The sequence below is a fragment of the Buteo buteo genome, chromosome 20, assembly GCF_964188355.1.
Source record: "Buteo buteo chromosome 20, bButBut1.hap1.1, whole genome shotgun sequence".
Classification (NCBI taxonomy): Eukaryota; Metazoa; Chordata; class Aves; order Accipitriformes; family Accipitridae; genus Buteo; species Buteo buteo.
Genome location: NC_134190.1, coordinates 28116584 through 28137526, shown reverse-complemented (window position 1 = coordinate 28137526; position 20943 = coordinate 28116584). Strand labels below are relative to the sequence as shown.

The window sequence follows — 20943 nt, the reverse complement described above, 5'->3', positions numbered from 1 at the left end:
GGGGGTGTGTTATGATAGAATAAATGCAATTTTTACATGTCAAAAATGGAAAAGAGATGATGATGATGATGATTACTAGGTTTGGTACACATGTCCATTCTTACATTAACGTTCAACCTTTGCATCTCACACTGGTGCCTTTTGCCTTGCCAAAAGCTTTGTCTGGAGTGAAAGGGGAAAGGAAGCCTGGACTGCCTCTTTCACGACAGCACGGCTTTCCTCCTAAGGAAGCAGCGTCCAGGTTGCTAGCAATGTTGCTCCCCAGTGTTCCTGTAAAGGCTGTAGTCCCAGTGACTGCCAAAACCTGACCACTTTCTGAAGTTGGAAGTCACTTTGTGCTTTTCAGAAGTTGAGGGGAAAGACAGTGCTGCGTAAAGGATGTTGGGACGAGATCCCGTGCACAAAGATCCATTGGCAGGGTTTGTAGTTGGTGGCGTGCATTGACTCTTGTGGTGAAGAAACACAAACAGAATAGGAGAGGGAGAGAAAAGGGGAAGGACAAACTCTCCCCAGTAGCCAGCTGGGAGGAGAAGGATCAGGCGGACCCCAGACGAGTATCCTTCCCTGTGCATCCTCTCTAGTGCGGTGGGTGGTTCTCCCAGGAATACTTTCCCATAGTGGCTATATGGTTTTCTTCAGGACCTGCTCAGACTCCCACATTGTGCCTGCATGTGATGCTGTTAGCCCTGACTGGAGCACGCTTATGTCAGGGGTGGGTGCTGTGTGCTGCTTGGCCGTTAACCTCTCTGCATGCTTATTATTTGGGTCCCCTAACGTAAACCAAACCCCACAGCTGAAGAGGGGAAAGGGGAAAAAAGAGGTGATACCATGCCAGTGGCAATCCTTTCCCCTGAGAACCCACCAGAGCAACACTGTTTGGGTTGGCGTGTGGAGGTCCATGGGCACAACAGCCAGGGTTGCGAATAGAAAGCTCTGAGCAATACGAAAGACTGAGGTCCCAAAGGCACTGTGCAACAACTAAAGTGGCAGTCTCACCCTGTATTAAAGTCTTTGGGAATGTATTAGCAGGTGATTGGAAGACCTTTGGGGAAGGCAAGTGTTGCAGGGGGATAACACAGATTTTTGAGTAAGTGCTACAAAACCTGTCTTAGCCTCATGACAATTAAATGCTATGAATTTTTACTTGTTTTTTTCCCTCAAAGTTTAGATTATCTTAACATGGTTTTGTCCACTCTTCTGACATCACACACTTCTAGGCATGTTGTTTCTGTGATTAATAAAATTTTCCAAGGAGGTGTTATGTCCTATTTTGGCAGCTCTCCTAAAGAAGAAATCTGTTTCCTTCCTTTCTATTAACATTATGCTATTACCACTCTGCACACAGTCACAGTATTTCATGGCAGTTGAGAGGCTCCTTTCCTTGGCAATTTCTTGTGTTTCTTCTCTGGTTTGCCCAAAAATACATGCTTAGGAAAAAACATTTGCAAAAAACCATCCATTCAGGTTATCAGCTTTCTCTAAGTGGAGTCATACTGCTCAGTCATTTCCATTTACCACGTCTTTCCTTTGCAGCAGATTCTGTCTTGAGCTGCTAAACGACACTATTGATCTGTGCACTATTGATCTGTGCAAAGGAAATCCAAGCTTCCTTTGTTCAAGCTCTTCACTGTTCTAATTTTTTCTACTAGATATACCCCGACCACGACCCTTTATCAGCCTTCTGGTTATTTTCCCCTCATTCTGACACCTGCCACAGCAACTGTCAGCTCACCAGGGCTGTCGTCCTTTGCTGACCCTTGCATGTCTCAAGGAAAGGAGGGCCCTGCTCTCTGGGGGCAGTGACTGCTCTTCTCAGTGTTACCCTCTGCATACTCCTGCTTGGTAGTAGATGAGGTCAGGAAGAGGCATGCCCTCCTGCCCTGGGAAGTTGCTGCATTACTGGGTGCCGTACCCTGGGTACTGGTTGCTCTGAAACATCTCGTGCACCTCAGCACACAGAGGTGCAGTTACTCTGCTGAGCTGTGCTGCTGTTTTGCTTCTCGCCGCGGCCCCTCCTTTTCCCTTCTTCACTTTCAGGCACTGCTTTTGGTAGATTCTCTGATAACTGCAGACACAGAAGATTTCCAGAGCTTCTCGATGTGTTGTTAAGGCTACTCTGATGGCTGCAAAGTTCCCGTGGGTCAGTGTGTCCGGGCATAGGTCTGTCAGGGCTTAGACCTCCTCAGGGTTTTGGGTGGTACTTCGCTGGACCTGGTCGTGCGATCATGCCCTGGGCTACATTAGGAAGAGCCATGCCAGCAGGTCGAGGGAGGTGATCCTTCCCCACTACTCAGCACTGGTGATGCCAAATCGGGAGTGCTGGGTCCAGTCCTGGGTTCCCCAGTACAAGAGAAATACAGATTTACTGGAGCGAGTCTGGTGAAGAGCCACAAAGATGACTGAGGGACTGGAACGTCTTTCATTTGAAGAAAGGCTGAGAGAGCTGGGACTGTTCAGCCTGGAGAAGAGAAAGCTGAGGGGGGGATGTTACCAACATGGGGGTTTGTTCTTTGGATTTTTTTTTAAGATGGGGAGAAAAGAATTGCATGAGCTATTCAAGAAATGTGCACTCCATGGATTCATACAATGTCAATGTGATGCTTGATTCTCTATTCTTTTCCTAATAATTGCTGCCCTTTTACTGCCTTTTCAACCACTGCTATCATTTGTTTTTTCAAAGAGCTGCTCACAGTGTCTTCTCTATCTTTTTCTGAGGTTGCAGTAACTTAAGCTGAAGCCTGCTTTTGTAAGTGTTCAGTTAAAGTTGTTTTTCCCATGCCTGCTATTTTGCATTTATCATGTTGGATCTCATCTGCTATTTTATGGCCCAGTCACAGTAGTGTGAGGCACTTCAACTTTTCCCATGTGTTGTTGCTTTTGAATACCCTGAATGATTTTAAAAACCCATCAAATATTGCCACATCACTATTCTGCTCCTTTTTACAAGACATTTAGGAAGACATTGAACAAATTCTCTGAGTCCTCCAATACAGTCCCTTCAGTGTCAAAGTTGACCATTTGTTTGCTGTTTTTCACTTCCTATTCTTATTACCAATCTAATTTGCCTCCAGTTCTCTGGAACTGTCCCAGTGTTTGGGAGGTACTGAAAATCAGCATAGATAATCCAGAACTCTTATAAGATGCTTGAGCATAGTTTATTGGACCTGCTGTTTCAAAAATCTCAACATTAGTGTCTGTGGCTTTATATACTCATGTATAAATGTTTTGGAACAGAAAACTGTACAGCAATTACTCTGTACCGTAATGTAAATATATTATTTAGCTTTTTCCTTAATAGAGAGCAGACATTTTTATTTGATGGTTCTGCTTTTCTATTATTATAATTAACAGATTTACATTCTGTTATAGTAGTTGATCAAATTCACTGTTAGACCTCTTTCATGCCTAACATGCAGAAAAACCTCCTTAGATCTCCTGAAATGTAGTGTATTCATCTTCTGCCCTTACTAACTTAAAATTCTAATTTAAACTAATTGCTGTCATTGCTTATATTTTCTGTGCATGTGCAAGCATGCATATTTTAACATGGACTTTCACCAGCTTAGGTTTTTATGAAATTTATGCTTCTTTCGCAGTTGTGTATGTTTCTTCATTTTTAGGGCAACTTTGAAAATGTTTTCAATGTATGTTCTTACTGGACTCCTCCTAAATTTGAGGCACAAGTGCTTGAGTGTTGCAAAATTACCTCCTTAATAGTCTGAGTGAAATTAATTTTTATTACTTTGGACTTAAGTCTGTTTACGTACGCTGTGTAATGATTTGGATCTCTTTTGATTTTCTGCTCTTAAAATGCATTAGTTTAATTGCAGTTCATTTTAGAATTGTGTGGTATTGTTCTGAAGAGGATGCAGCATGGTCTTAGTCAGAGTTAAATATGTCTGGTTTTACTTTTACGGTGGCATGAGAAGACAAGGCTTTGGTTTTTAGCAATGTGCTCTAATCCCTTTCTCACTGGCCTTAGATTAAAAAACAAACAAAAAACCAAGAAAAAAATATTAAGGTAGCATTAAAGAGGGTATTAGCTGTCCCTTTTAGAGAAAATGCTAGCTGTGATGATCAGGAATTATTACTGCTGTTGTAGGTTTCTGATCTTAATATTTAAGGGCAAAACACAGGAGGGAAGAATAACAAGGATAAATGATGTATTCTCTATCTCTGATGCTTTTCACTTGTCTCATCACTGAAAAAAACAAAGGTATAGCTTATTGTCATCTTGACCGGTTAGAGACTCAAATCAATGCAAACACATGCCATTGTTGGGCTATATAGTGCTTTATGAAGTTGCCTTTCTGCTTGCAGGGACCTATCAGCATTGTAACGGAACAAATCTGTCTTCTTGACTAATTGGACTATACTGTGGTTGAAACGAGGGCGACAAGATACAGGGGAAGGAGGAGAATTAAGTGAGGAAGAGAAGGATAGTACAAATGGGCATTAGAGAGTGAACCAAATTCTTTCTTTTCCGAGTGTGTTCAGGAATACTCTCAAAGCTGCTGGAGATGATGGTTGCTCAGTCCCCTCTTTCTGTAGCAGGAAGGACCAAAAATTGTTTTGGATTGTTGGATCACTGCTGATGGTCCTTGGGTCACTCCTAGGGTTAGATCCCATACCCCTCTTACTGATCCCATTCAGTGAAAGGAAAGGTTCTGTGACATAGAAAGCAATCACACAGTAGTCAGCATGCAATCAGATTATATCTTGATTATTCCAAATGTGAATTTTCCTTCCTTTTCTGGAGTTTTTCATCTTACTGTCATATTAATCTGTGACTTCAGCAGCACATTTGAAGGTCCCTTATTGCACAGTTATTTTAAAATACCTGTTTTCCTGCAGCCAACTTACTTTTATTCTATCCTATTTTGCTAATAGTTGTGGTTATTTTTTTGGCAGAGGCTGTAATGACTGTTTGTTTTCTGATGACATTTAAATGCAGACCTCTGCACGAAAGAAAGGTATTATTAATATGAGAGTTCTCCATGATGAAGAACAAGGCATGATTTACAGGGTTGTTTACTACCTGTATGATAATTATTGGAAAATAGAAGTTTATATTTGGTAAAAATGCATGAAATAATAATTTATTGTGGACATAATTTTGTGGAGTAAATCACAAGCAAAATCTTCATTATTGGTTTTGTTCTTGAGGTTTATGATATACCCAACAGTTGAGAAACATTGGTTTTATATGAATTAAAACTTAGCTTCTTATATATTTTATCCTGTTGCTGCTGAAAATTGAACTTCCCTCTCACAGTTCCCTTTCAGCTACTGGATGGTTCTACAGTGGTTTCTGTTCATAGTCTCCTTGGACTTTCAGTTCTTGTTCTGAATTCCCTTGCTTTATTTTAAAGGTAGGGAGGTTACTGTGTCATAACTCCTTTTCTCTTTTCTCTTTTTCTTTTTCTTTTTTGTATGTTTGACTCTTAGCAGAAGAACACAAGAAACTTCCTGCAGAATCACACCATGGTCCATCTAGCACAGTATTCTGTCCCCAAGAATGGAAAGAGAAGCTGCTATTAAAAGGCAGCACACAAGCTTGATCACTTTTTGTGGTCTGTTCCCTTCATACCTTGCCAGCCTCCACAGTTGTGGTAGCGATATCAGAGGGTACATCTCTTCCCTGTCTTTTTATTATTGGTTTATGGACAAGGTGTCCATGAATTTATTTAATCTGTTTTTGAACCTGCCGGTACATTATGACCTCCTGTGGCAGCAAGTTCAAGGAGGTCACTATCTGCTAGGTAAAAATGTACTTTCTTTTCATCTGTTTTAAATCAATCTTCTACTAGTTTCATTGAGTGCCCTTTTATTCTAGTGTTGCAGGGTTTGGTGAACAACAGTTCCACCTTCACCTTATCCAGTGGTTTCATAATTTAAGCCTTTTTATAGATGACTCAGAACAGAAGTTGATTTCAGTAGTCAATGAATTTTTTGGTTTATGTGAGTAGCTTATTTTGTTCTTTGAACATTGCCTGGCTTTTAGAAGTCTGAAGATTTGAGGTCTAGAATTCAGAAGTAGAATGGCAAAGACCTTTACATATTTGCAACCTTTACTCTGCCTACACAAAGTTTTAACATATTTATAGTTTGTATAAATATCCTTCTGATACCTTAATACATACATTTTATTAAAACATGAATATAGTATTTGTAACTATATTGTAAGATTAGTAGGTCCTGCCAATTATGTTATGAAACCTAGTTATTCATTTGGAAAAACTAGGGTGTTGTCTTTTGTGTGATTGTGTATACAGACTACAGTTGAAATCAGGAGCTGTAGTCCAAGTGTCTTTCCAAGGGAAAATTCTTTAAATACCTGATGAATTTTTACTCCCTATACACAGCAAGGAGGAGGCTGATCTTGAAAAACCTCTGAAAGTGATCCTATAGTGGGCTGGCCCACTTAGTGTGAATATTTGTAGTCTTAACAGTTTAATTATAGGAACAGGGTCTTTTCTGGTTATACAGTTAAAAGCTAGCACTATTTTCCCAAGCATTTTGCTGTCATTACACTTGTGTGTAAGAAGTTGTGCCAAAGAACTACAGAGATTTTGTTAGCTCTAGCCTCATTACTGTTGACTGTGTCCAAAGCGGTGCTTTCCCCTAACTCATACTGAAACAGTACATTTAGATTTGCATGCCTGCTTCCATGCCAAGATGTCATACTCCTCAAGGGGAAATTCTGGTCAGAGTAACATTAAGTTGAGTGAATTTTACATATGCCAAGCCACTTAACGATTAACCATTTAACACAATCTTAAAAACACTGTCTAGCTGGGAAATTGTGAGTCATTGCTGGAACGTAATTTGTAGAAAATGAATGATTAGTATCTTTTTGTACAGTTGTTCTCAGTGTCAAAAGCAACATCCCCTGTGGTACCCTATATGCTAGGAAAGACAATTTTATGTGTAAAATATCTTAAACTTTCTATTCCAGACACCCTTCATAGTTAAGGTGATGCCACTCTGAGTAGGAACTGGCGACACCAGGGAGATGAGGTTTCTGAGAACAGGTTGGGTCCATGGGCTCCAAAACCAGGTTGGGTCCACGGGTTGGGTCCACTGCAGTTTGTGCCATCACAGTCCAAACCAGTGACCTTTCCAACCGCAATGTCTGTGAACCACCAAGTATTACCAACTTCATACCAGTTCTCCTAGATCACAGTCACCAGTATAGGTCAGAGGCTGAAGTGGCTTACATACATCTGGAGATGCTGGGACAAAAATGCTATCATTAAAAATTTTCAGGATGGGCTTGATTTAAAGAAGGAACTGATACTCTATCCTGTATAGCCAAAATCTTTCCATTTTGCAAGATGCAGAAAGATGCTTATCTATAGTTTTATGTTGTGTTGTGTGACAATAATGAGTGTTTGTGAGTGTTTGTGATCATTGGTGATATCCCACGCCATGCTGTCATTATACCATTTGGTGTCCAAGTCTCTCTAATGGCATTGCTGCAGCAATCTGTATGAGAACTTTCACTGCCCTTCTGAAAGCAGCTGCACAACATCTGCAGAAAAATAATCTGTTACATACCCATCTAGGCAGCCGCACTATGGCAGCTCATCATCCTTTAAATTGCTATGGAAAAGAACTGCTTACATAGTAGTTGAAAATGTGGCACTACTGAAGTGTGGGAGAAGAGATATAGAGAGCAGCAAACTCAGAGTTTGCTAAACTCTGACAGTCAGGAATGATGGTAAAAAAGGAAAGCCACATGCTTCTCTGTAAGACGTTACACCAGTGTTAATCAAAAGCAAGTGCTGTGTGCTATGTATGATGCATGCCTTCAATGCCCAAATACTCCCCATCTCCAAGGTATGGATAACATAAGCTCATCAAAAAAGTCTCTGAGAATCAAATTCCTAAAGTAATTTAAGTTCAGATCAGGACAAAAAGCATGTTTCAACTAGGCAGTTGTAGTGATGACTCACATCAAAGATTGCTTCCAACACAGTTTCAAAACAGCGACAGGCTTTGTGGTTATGGCACGCTTTGGTGGAACAGGCTGCTTTTAGTAGTGTCAAAAATAGTGCACTGTAAATTAATACTGTGTTTACTGATGGGTACACACACCAAGTGCGGACACGCAGTGACGTGCATCAGCAACTCTTGCAACGTGATAGCGGGGTCCTTCAGAGCTTGGCATCACTGCTTTTTGATGTTTGTGTCAGCAATATTCTGCTAATTCTTACGAAAAGATCATGGAAAGGGTCGAGGGCCGCTGTCCATTCTGCAGACTGTGACTCAGTCCAGAAAGTCTGTCTCCTCTTTCTACCTGAAGAATCACCCTGCCCAGAAGCCTTGAGTATCGACTTCTACAGTATCAAACTTAAATACAGCGACATTTTGAAATATGGTGAAAGGTCCCAAGCCTTACATATCATGTATGTCTGCTATCAAGATGAAAGGTAGAAGCATGTTATTTCAGGGTACTTGGAGAGAATATTCTTGAGCCATGGTGAAATAAAAAAGGAACCTGTGTGATAAATGGAGCTCTCAACCTCTTGGGTCATTAGACCATTACTGGAAATAAGAGAAAAGGAGTGTGGCCAAGAATCAAGAACTATTGACAGGAGCCATTCCTATGTGCATTCTGGATGAGAGTTTCTATCTTAGCCCGACTGATACATCTCCTGCTTTGCAACAGCATTCTCAGACCCAAATTTGAGGATGCAAATACAAGAATTGACAGGTCAATTTGTTATCAAGTGTTCTTCAACACAGTTCCAGTCCAACTCAGCCTGTTTGATGCTGAGTAACAGGGAGTTTGAGGTCTGAACATGTAGTGTCAGGAGGGGTTGAAACTTCTAAAAGCTCTGTTTGTAGTTGTGGAAGGTTGAAATTATCCATTTATTTTGATCAAGGAAAGTAGTGGGGTAACTTAAAGAAAGGATACTTGTTTACAGCAGTATAACAAATTTGGAGCTGATACAGCTGATACCACTAGAAGCATTGCAATGTAACAAAATCTTTTTTATGTGCTTAGTAGTTTGTTTTATGTCAAAGTTGAAAAGCAACAGCATCATATTGTATCTCATATCCACTAATGAGTTTAGTAAGTACCTAGCATGTATCTCACAAGTGGGGTGGATCATTTAGTCAGGCTATAAAGTCAAAACATATTCAAGCACAGAAAATATGCAAGTTCTATTTTTTGGAGACAGAACGGTTAGAGAAGGATAACGTTTTATTTTCTAATCATAAAATTCTCACAAATATGTAAATGCCATCTTCACCCTAGTCAGTTAGAAAGCTAAACTTTAAACCAACAAAACCTTGTTTTCATGAAAAGTCACTGGGATTGGACGCATTTGAAATCCTTCCAGGACTAAGGTCCAGGATTCATCCTCAAACCATTTTTTTAACTGGAAACTCTTAGGCAGCTGGTCTTACGTGATGGTAAGGTATTTTGCCTCTGGCATCCATTTATCTTATGTGTATGTTAGAGGACCTTTCACATCCTTTGTTACTGCCAACTCATTATTCAGATTTTTCCCCTACCCTGATGCCTGTTACTGTGACAGAAGAAGATGAGATTGCTGTAATGTGATTTGTTCTCAGCAGAATCACATTGGCTGTTATTTACATTTGTCTTAACTTTCAGAACTCTTGATTATGAATTGTTTTATTATTTGGTCTGTTATTGCTCCAGGAATTGAAGCTAAGCTGACTAGTTCTTAATTCCTTAGGCTTTTTCCCAGCCTTTCAAAGACATGTGCTAGGTTTCCCTTTTCTAGCCTACCAGAACTTTCTACATTTTTCCCAAGTTTTGAGACTATCAGTTAGTTCTCTCAGTATCACTGATTTTTACCCGGCCAGGACAATTTGAAAACATCATACTTACATAACCCTTCTCTTTTCTAGACCAAGTTTGTACACCCTTTTCTTTGCTGTTGGTTTTACTAATATTTGTTCATAGTTAAAACTTTTAGGGAGGACTGAAACTAAACAGATATCAAACAGTTCTGTGACCTGGTGCTGTCAGCTGGTAGATTGGAAGAGTGGAGAGGCAAAGTTTTCCCTTTGCGTTTTTATTACTTTATTTTCTTATTATCCCTCACGTCCTTTGCAGTTCCATTTCATTTCATGCCAGTGAAATTCTTGACTCTTGAGCATATGGGATGGTTGGGCAGCATCAAGAAGAGTATGAGTGATCAGGAAGGAGTTGGATTAATCTTAATGGAGGAATTGGAGAAAGATGAGTGGAGAACAGAAGTGGACTTCCTTCTCCATCCAATTCTGCCTCCATGATGGAGAAGAATGCCTCCACTGTCTTGTAGGTACACATACATCAGGGTTCAGTTTTGACTATGGAATCATCACGTGCAGATGTGAAGAAAACAAACTGACAGTAAGAGAAGTGAGCAGCAAATTGTTATTGCTCATACCTGCTTGGGAGCTTTCAGAGTTAAATACTGTGTGCGTACAACTGTTAGAGGGTGAATAGGCTTGTAAGTCAACTAAAACTGATGGAAAGGCTTGCTTAGGGATATAATTATATGCAAGCTGGCACATTTTCAGAACTGCCTACTTACTTGAGTGTGCAAAATCTGAGTCCCAAATCTAGTTACATTTTCTCAAACATGTGGTGGAGTTTGGAACATATGCATACCATCAAATATATGATCTTTTTTATGTATAGCGAAGGAATCCCTTTTGCTGTTACAGGTTGGGTTGTGTGTTTTGGAGAGTTTGTTCCATAAAGTTACTGTGGATGCTAATATCCTTTAAAAGAAGCTAACAGTAAATTCTGCTTATGGGCTGTGATTGTCTGAAGTTGTTTTTAATGTCCAAATAAATATATTAGCTTAAAATGTAGTGTTTTAATGGAATGTGACATACATCGTGTAGATACACATGAAGTATAATCTTATTAAACCAAAATGCTTGGCTGAACTTGGGCTTTTTTGCATAATGTCATGTTATATTAATTGTGAATTTTTAGTGCATCGGGATGAATGAAATCCCTCTGCATTGAAATTTAGGCCCTCTGGAGTGGTTTTGCAATGCAGTTCACAATCAGAAACCACCAGTCCCAGGAGAACTATGCTCTAACTGTAAACAGTGTTAATGAAATTAAAATTTGAAAAGATAAATTTGAAGTTAAATTTGAAAAGTTTGGAGTATTGTGTAGTTCTCAAACCACGATGTAGTGTCTTGAAATTGCACTTCTTAAATCAAATATTATGTACCTTTTCCAATACTTTTTAAAATGAATTCTTCCTAAATCGATTTTCTGCAGTAGTTAGCAGTAACTTTCCTGTAAAAAACTGATGTGTAACTTTATGCTGAAGACAGTTCAAAATTAAATGCTACTTTTTTAATGTTATTCCAAACTGAATTTGACATGCTTCTTTTTTGTCTTGCTGTCTTGCACAGGTATCATTTTTCTTGTTCATTATTTTTGTGGTGTATACCATGCTGCCCTTCAACATGAGGGACGCTATAGTTGCCAGCGTCTTGACCTCTGCATCTCATACGATTGTGCTGAGCGTCTGTCTATCAGGTACAGCTGTTGTAAAGGAACACTTGGTTTGGCAGGTAGGTGCTTTGTGGAATTAATGATTAATTGTGCACTGAATAGCCTGGTAAATGAGCCAGGAGTGCCTCAGTGGGTGCTTGGGAGTATAAACTTATTTCCCTCTTCATTTCTGAATTGCTACAGACTTAATTCACAGGTAGTCACTTGTTGATAATGAGGGTGTCAGTAATGTTATGTCTTGCTGAATCACACGCTTAAGTGGTACAATCTACAGCCACATAGCGCTTACCAATGTAAAAACTAATATTGCTCAAAAAATTATGTGATGCAGACATATTGCGGTAGATGCATTACTACTCTGGCATGTAAACCACGTTGCTCCTCACCTCATCAAAGCCTAACTTCCAAGACCAAGGATTTTTTCCAGGTATCAGTGTTATCTTTGACTCAGAAAAGCATTGTTCCTTTGAATACCCTGAGGTCTGCTGGGTTAAAGATCTGTTGTGAAGACATTGCCTGCTCCAAGTGTGCTGTAGGGCTTGTCCTCCTCCTGTAATTCTCAGCCATTTATGGGAATTTTACAGCCTCCTCCTGGTTGGGCCCCCTGATTGAAGTGGACTGGCTCCAGACTCCATGACATTTAGGGAACCCATCTGTGTTTGCAGCTGGGTCTTGGCTTGTAACTCAGCTCTGATACTTTACTACATGATATACTGCAGATTAGTAATTTTTTAAAATCCAAATATTAGGAGTTGTTTTTCCTTACTGTTTTGCAGAAGATCTTTTAAATGGTGAAATACTACAGTTTTTGTTGTAGTACTGTGACAATCCCAGCTGTCATTGATAGAAATCTGTACTTTTTAAAATTTAGATTTCATTTTGAAAAACAAATACTTTTTTTTTTTTAATATAGTTATGTCATTTTAGGAAAACAGAATTATTTTAACTTTTGTATCAAAATGACACTGAAGCTTAAAAGTAAGTACATTTTTATAAACATACCAGTAGAACAAGGAAGATAGACATCATGCTATTTATTGTGAATAGCATGAAGAATGAAGCAAACACTTTCTTCTTACCTTTTAAGTTACTTGAGCCTTATTTTGAAAAACATTGTGCCTCAAAGGATAACTTCAAATTGCAGTGATTTTACACAAGTCGAGCCTTGTAAGTTGTTGTTCAGGAAAATACATTTTATTTCCAGATATGGCTGCAGATCTATGTTACATGGAATATTGAAATTGAAGTCCTATAAACAAAATATGTTCTAAAATGTAGTTCTCTGTAGAAGTTTTAAATGGTGAGATAAATGGGTTTGCTTTTCTCTTGCTGATTTGGGTTAGGTGTGTGGTTTTTTCAGAGGTTGCCAAGTTGTGCTGTATGTTAAGCAAGGACTGTGGTCATCTGCAGTCAATGTAGCATTTTAAAAATTCAGTACTACAGTTATTGATAATTCTAGTGGAATAAATCAGGGAGAATGTTATTCTTAGTTTTATGTCAACCTATGGCTTTTATTCTGGGCATAGATAAGCTGCTAAACCAGTATTAATGTTTGCCATTCCTTCCCTAAAAGCATTTTTAGGTTAAAGTTGTTGTTTGCAGAATTTATTTATTTTTCCTGCATATTTTTCTAGACCATTAAAATTTGGTATATCTAAACCAGTACTTTCAGAAGATGTTATATTTTTAGACACATCATGTGCCAGAATCAAAAGAAATCAATCATGGGCTGTGATGTACAATTAGTGTCTTTCATCTTTTCTGTAACTTCCTGTTTCATTCAGAAAGAGTGGAAGTCTTTGAGCAATTTGTAAATTTGTTGAGAGTATTTAATTTCCAGGATGTTATTAATTTTCTGTTCTCTCTTCGTAAAATATATTAAGTGTTCTGAATAGTTTGGTAGTTACTGAAAGTACTGAGTGCCCTGTGTTCTTACTAATGTGTGGACGGGACTAAATGCCACTATCGCAGTTCATTTGCCCTCTGTACACTTTTAGATTACTATTGTTTATACTTCGGAGTGTAAGCAAACAAATGTTTGTTTTGCGTTCTTTGCTTTTGAAAATTGAGGCCGCAAATAAAGGATTAGATTAGTGATACTGATTACACTAAAAAGAGAAATAACATTTGTCGATTATATACCTCCAGCTGGTATAGGACGAGTGTGTGTAACTAATAACAACAACAACAAAGAGCTGGGGTATAGGTGTTTAAATGGACCATGCTGTTGAATGATTTTTTTTTGGAAGGGGGGGGGGGATAAAAAAAAAGTGTGAGAGGCCTGGACTGAACTGGACTGAAGCTACTTTTTAGAGTTCGGTCACTAAAACCCAGAGATGAAGAACTACTAGTAGACTGAAATTCAGAAGCTTAGAGAAACATGTTCAGGGCTAAGGAGAGTAAATCTGGCTTGTGAATCTACCCTTAGCTTTGACAAAAAGAAATTATTTTGATTTCAGGGCTACTGACTTATCTCAACAAACCAGGAAAAAATACATGACAATGTTAGCAATGAATAGTGCATTTTCCTTCTGGCATCCTTTTTTTTTTCTAGAGGACAGATAGGGAACCAGTAGTATGCACTTAAGAAGCAGAAAGACAGTGGTATAACAAATCCAACCGTAGGTACACATCAGATATTATAGCATATGTATCCTGTATATATAGCAAGTATCCTTCTGTAGAGAGTACCTGCATCTCCTTTACAACTATTTCCTATGTATTGGAAGACTTTGATTAAATCTTCTCTGAGCTTTCTGTTCTCTTGGCTGAACAAACCACATTCTATCAGTCTTTCTTCTTATGTCAAGTTCTCCTGCCTTATAATGCTTTTGGTAGCGCTCTGCTGGAGCCCCTCCAATTTTTCAGCATCTCCCAGGGACTCTTGTTGGCATCCTGTAGCATTCTGGAAGTTAATCATACCTTCAGTCTATCAGTAGAGAAAAATTGATGTTCAGAAGCATTTGCTTATTTTGAGATTTGGCAGAGCCTATATTACTGGTTTTGTTATTCCTTTTGTTGTCCTCTGTAAAGTTTTACACCCCAAGTTGGCTTCAGTAAAGCTGAAAGGCTTTAGCATGCTCTTGATTATCCAGTGTTGGCTGCAGTCAGAGATACTGAGATAAAAGCCTCTTGCTAGGATAAAGAATCCTTCAACACACTCTGCTGGTTACATGAACTAGTTTCTGTTTGACCTATGCATGTCTTTTGCGGGGTGGGAGTCCACCTCAGTTTAAAAATTGGCAATGATGGAGACGATCTGCCACAAGCTTTCATATTTTTTCCATGGCCGTTGGCCATCAGTGTTAAAATTTTGTTCCTCTTTCTGAGTAGGAATTTGTCTGGCCTTGTCATCCGGCTTCTGGATCCCGTTTTTTTGGCCTGTAGACTGATGGACCCAATAGTATCCAATTTCTGTTTCTCCCATGAGAGTACTACTAGACTATCATGAATTTGCCTCATAACCTTTTTGTCAGTAAAATAAATGAGTTGCCTGCTTCTGCACTAGCTAAGCCTTTCATCACTTTCGCAGTTCTTTTTTGAGTCCTTACTTGTGCTTCATCAACATCTTTCTTGCAACGCGGACATTAGCCTTAGAGTGACATGCCAGGAGCAGCTGCAGCAGTGTCCGATGCTAATGGGGGGCTCGGTCTACAAAGGGGTCAGTGTGCTGCAGTGCTCAGCGCGGAGACACAGACGCTACAGTAAAATACCCAGTTAGTCTCCTCTTGCAGTTCTGTGGGGAGTTTAGTGCACAGCTATGGGATCTGTGACAGGGAGGAGGAAAAAGAGTCCTGTGTTCCAGTCTCAGTTTATGAAAAAGTAACAGTGTATGCATGGTTTGGCTTTTTTTCTGTTGAAAATTTTGATCCTAACACTTACAAGGCACACGGTCTGGAATCTGGGACTCTGGCCCCTCTTTCCAGGTGAGCATCCTACTGCCAAGCAGAGGATGTTGTTCTCTCTGCTCCTGGGAGCCCGGCAGTTAGGACTGCTGCAAGAGAACATGACTCTAATTATGGCATTAAGGCATTTGGCTCGGAAGACTTTCGCGACTTAACATCCCTTTCAGTTGTTGCTGGAATGGAAAGTATTTCACTGCCATCCCTTGCTATAAACACATAACCTGTTTCTTCCCAAACCAGAACAGATTCTAATCAAATACTTGTGTTTTTTCCTGCTCTGTTATCAACTGCTCAACCATTCTGATCTCATAATGGGTTGATACAATTGTTAGAGGTCATTGTGTTCTTAATTTGTTAAAAAAGAGCTGACCAAAATCATTAAACATCCTGTAAGCTTCCATTTTTCTTTTTCCTAATGTTATATATGAGGAGTGTGATTTTTTTATTTTAGTCTTTTAAAAAAGTATTGTTTTACTCTCCAAGCAAGCAATTTTGTTGCTCTTGCAATCTTTTTTCATTAGGTGTAGCTATATGTTTTCCAAACCTGGGCTAAATGACTACAAACTGTCATTCATGTTTTTTTCTTTTTCTTTAAACTAGTGTTCCTTACCTTTTGGGATTTTTTTTTTTTTGGAAGCTCCTTGCAGCACTGTAAAAGGGGCCCTTTTTAGAGGCACAAAATTGTAACTGGGCAGCATGCATGTGGACGTGTGTATATATATTTTTTTTTTTTTTTTTTTTTGGACTCTGTTCAAGAATGCATATAGCAAGACCAAACAATTTGTAACAACTTTTATGTAAGTAGTGTTTGGTCTTTGCTTGTGTGATCAGTTCCTTTCTGGTAGCCTGGATAAATCCTAAGATAATGTTCTGTCCTGGTGGACAAAACCAAATGCTAAATGAAAATTTTCGTGTTTTCAAGAAGGTTTTAATTGGGAAATTCCAAGGCTACATCCACAAGATCTTGTGCATTTACCATCAGGTAGGCTGAGGTCTCCCATTACAACACGAATTTTATCCTCTGTGCTATGGACAGCTAAAGATGAAGCTGCTACCTTATTCTTATGTGAACTGCTGGTGTATATGCACTAACTAGTGTTAGTGTACATCCAGATTATGGTTTCTGCTTGACTTCTGATTCATGAGCTTTTGGTATAATTTGTTTCAAGGTCTGTAGTGGCTGTACTGGTTTCAGCTGGGATAGAGTTAACTGTCTTCCTAGTAGCTGGTGCAGTGCTGTGTTTTGAGTTCAGTATGCGAAGAATGTTGATAACACTGATGTTTTCAGCTGTTGCTAAGTAGTGTTTAGACTAAAGTCAAGGATTTTTCAGCTTCTCATGCCCAGCCAGCTAGAAAGCTGGAGGGCGCAAGAAGTTGGCACAGGACACAGCCAGGGCAGCTGACCCAAACTGGCCAACGGTGTATTCCATACCATGGGACATCACATCTCGTATAGGAACTGGGAAGTGGGGGCAGGGAATCGCCGCTCGGGGACTGGCTGGATGTTGGTCGGCGGGTGGTGAGCAATTGCCCTGCGCATCATTTGTACATTCCAATCCTTTTATTACTACTGTTGCCATTTTATTAGTGTTATCATTATCATTATTAGTTTCTTCTTTTAATTCTTTCTGTTCTATTAAACTGTTCTTATCTCAACCCACGAGTTTTACTTCTTTTTCTCGATTTTCTCCCCCATCCCACTGGATGGGGGAGAAATTGGTAATTAATTTTTTTTTTTTAATAAAGCCACTTTCCCCTTTTCAACCCACTGTTGGCTGGTTGGTTTGTTTTTTCCTGAACAGGCCATAGCCATTGATTTGTAACTTAGCAATCGGGCAAATCTTCCTGCCCATTTGAATCTCTGACTTTCTTGCTACTAGAACCTCTTTGTTCCTGTGTAGAGGGGTCGGTGGCCCAGACTCCTCCTTTTGGGCCCTGATTCTGCAGGCTGCAATGGGACCCCACCTATTCTTTGAAAATGTTGATAGATTAAATTTTACAGACACTCTTCAAAATTAGGTAGAGAATTTCGATAGTATGTGGCAGGCCTTACTCTTTTTGGCTTCTCACAAGCCTGCAACTGGGGTCCTAGTGGTTGAGCAGTAAGTGTTTGAACCCTCAGAGCACTTTCAGCTGGTACCCCCGATGAACAAAAACCCCACTGGTATGGCTGACGTTGCCGTACTGGTCCTTCCAGACTGCCCCGGGCTCCCAACAGCAACGTGAGCCTTCTGACTTGCCTTGTACGTCTGCTTCCATGGATGGCAGCTGTACTCTTCCCTGTCTTTTCTGGAGTCACCAGTGGTTTTCTGCTGTGTGGGTTTTTTTATGAAGTTTAAAACGTAAGATCTGCCGTGTGTGTGTTTTCTGTCTGGAAAATTCATGTGTCTTGTCAAGGGGAACCGGTTAATCTGATGTGATCTGTATTTGGCAAAAGTGCGCTGCATTTGTACACACGTACGCAACACATACGTGTCTGTACAGCTGGCCGCACAACTGATACACGCAGCACTCGCACAAACAGAACCAGCGGCCTCATCCAGCTCCCCTCCTTGGCTGACCAGGATGAAGGTCTGTCAGCGGAGATGGTACCTTGCATGGATCGATGCACATGTACCGCGTGGCTCCCTCTGGCAGCTGCGCTCAGGCACCCAGTTCACCCAGTTCACCCCGTAGCTGCCCCTGGATCCCAGTCCCCCCGTTGCTGGCGCCTGGACGCGAGTCCCGCTGCAGCCGCTGGTACAGCCCGCCTCGCTCACCACCGTGCACACACACGGATGTCTCATCGCCCCGGCCACGTCACCCACCAGCGGGTCCAGCGTCATCGTTGCTAGTGCTCGCACACTCGCTTGCACACCTGCGCTTGCTGACACCGGGGCCCCTGGGGACTGTGCCCGCAGCCCGGTTGCTGCTCAGAGACCCCCATACGCACGCGTTTGCACGAACTGGAGCCCCTCACCGAAAAGAAGAGTGAGAAATGGGCTTTACTGAGAAGACAGGACAGACAGGCGCAGGGCACGGCCAGGCCAGCGTACCAACAAGTGACCTGTTTACATGTGACTGACTCCTTTTATCCCCTTGGTTTCCCTCTGTTTTGTTGTCCCTCCCCAAACCACCATGATCTCTCCCTTTCCCTACCTTCGGTTCCTGCCCTAAATATCCCATAACAAGTCTTGCATTGCCCTGTGTCCGTCCCGCGTCCCACGCCCCGGGGCAGTGACCTCCCTTAGACCCAGAGGTGATCTGGAGAGCCGCTCCTGGTGACCCACGGGGATGGGTGTCACTCCTGGACGCCGGGGCTGAGGCTCCCCCAGGACAGCCTGGAGAGGGGCCTGGATGGGGTGCCCCTTCTCTGGGTCCTTAATTGGGGTTCCTGCCTGCCTTTGTGCCTCTGCTCCCCTCTGGGCTCATGCGGGTGGGCTCATGGCTCCTGTGATGGGCCTGGGAGCAGCCGGGTGTTACTCGGGCTTCCCCCCGCCATCGTCTCTGTGCTCCTCGGTGTGTGGGCGCGTGTGCAGCTTTTGATCGCTTAACTCAACGGTAATTACATGCTTATTTCTATCAAGATTCATGAGATGGTGCTTAACATGTGTTTTGCAATTCATACTTAAGGGAAATCTCTAAAAGAATATACCATATCTAAATTACAAATATTTCCATAGCTCTAGTTAGCTTTTTCAGAGTTATTAGTGTTTCTTATGCCTCTATATCTTATCAGCTCCTATGTAGAAGAGTATGTAATTGGCAGTATCAGATGGCGGACCGGATTTGCAAAGGTGGGCAACTTTGATACGGCATCTATAATATACATTTAGATATTCTAATTTACATGCCGCATATAGGCATGTCCCTTTTGTTTAGACCACTCATTTAAACTCATCTGTAACTGAACACCTTGAATACGTTATGGTATTAACAAAAAAATATTTTATGTAACAGTTTGGCATAACAGCAAAATAAAAATAAAGATCATCAGTATTCACTGACTAATAAAAGAAGAAAATGCACAGCTCTAGGGCTCAAAAATAGAATAGAAGTTGGTTTATGCTGTTACCTTGCAGTACAAGAAGAAATCATGTTTATTAAAAAAAAGGCTGGGAAAAAAGACTGTGTCTTTAAGTACGTTCATTATTGTATAACCCCTGAGGCTGTATAGCTACACAGTGAAAGCTTGAAGCACATAGGAATTTTAGTAGTCTGAATGGCTAAAAGCTGTTGCTGTGGGTTGAATTTCTCCTTCTCCCTTGAATACCTTTTTTTGAAGGAGATGAGGAACGGTTATTCACGAAGGTAATGCAGCTTAAACAACTCTTGCTTTCTCCTGCACAGTTACATGGAATGAGTTGCTGTTGTCCCTGCTGAAGGGTGGAGGGCAGTGACTACTACTGAGGGAGGGAGACTGTATTTCTTGTAGCAGCAGCTATTGCTGTCCCGTCCCTCACCCCTTTTTCCCTTTGCTCTCCCCACCCAGGCAGCAGTCTGGCTCACCATGTTGTGCAGCAGCTGCAAACCAGTTTGAGAGAGGAATGCTATGTCCTGCATAGCACAATAAAGTAGGGATATTTTTTATTATTGCACATGTTTCTTTACTCTTGATTTTATGCTTAACTCTAGGCAGATATTGAAATGCCATCTGCTGTGTTTTTTTAATTAATTTTTACAATCTGCAGGTATATGTATGCTTCATTCATTCTTTAAGACAATCTGCACAGTTTGGATATGCTTATGAAGAGCTCACCTGCCTACAAGAGTATAGATGTGTAGGAGCATGTGTAATTGCATTTCATAGTATTCAAGTGTTAACATGGAGAATGTGAACATCTTCCAGGAAGTCCCTAAGGCTGTAAAGAGAAGACCTGCAATACTTAATATGATGGAAAATTCAGCAAAGGCTGAGAATTGCAGTGCCATGGTGAAATGAAATCATGTGTGCAGGTGGCCATGTGGGTTTTCAAAAGGAACATTTACCTGCAGCCCAAAATCAGCATCTAAGAAATGCAAAGGATAACACTTTGAAGGTCTTAAAAGAGCAGAAATGGTTGCAATGTAAAGAAAGAACATGCAGCAAAAAGGACAAGGGGAACAAGAAGAAACAGATGGAATTTATCTGTGCAAAAATGGTGACAAAAGCATGAATGCTAATAAGAGAAGTGGAATGCTGAAAAATTAAAAGGTGGATAATAAGGCACCTTTGATAATGCTCTGCATTATTTGCTCTAAGTTTTTGCTTGGTTTGCTGTTCAGTCATCAGTCATGACACCTTTTTTTTTCTGCTATCCAGCAGTTTAGGCAGTGAACGTTTTCCTTGGTTTTTGGGTAACTTTCTCACCTCTGTTCTGTTTATTGATGCTGCACCGATGATGTCTGAATGCAGAGATGATTCCCTTTCTACTGTTATTGGTATTTACCAAGTCACTTGAGAGTCTCTTGTACGTGCTACACACGTAGCCCCTGAAATCATTATCTAGTTATTTTCTCTCTGCTACATTATTTCAGCTTCCATTGAGCTGCATTAGCTAAAAATATTCT

General features: G+C 40.6%; 1 protein-coding gene across 4 annotated transcripts in view; it reads left to right on the top strand.

Moving 5' to 3' along the window:
• Positions 1 to 20943, top strand: part of ADCY2 (adenylate cyclase 2) — a 196326-nt gene that overhangs the window by 56591 nt on the left and 118792 nt on the right. For 3 of the 4 annotated variants that reach the window (XM_075052495.1, XM_075052497.1, XM_075052498.1), the window contains one exon: positions 11407 to 11568. The exons of the other annotated variant lie outside the window; for it this stretch is intronic. In XM_075052495.1, the coding sequence (XP_074908596.1) occupies positions 11407 to 11568 (162 nt within the window). The remainder of the gene's footprint in view (positions 1 to 11406; positions 11569 to 20943) is intronic. 4 annotated transcript variants of the gene reach the window in all.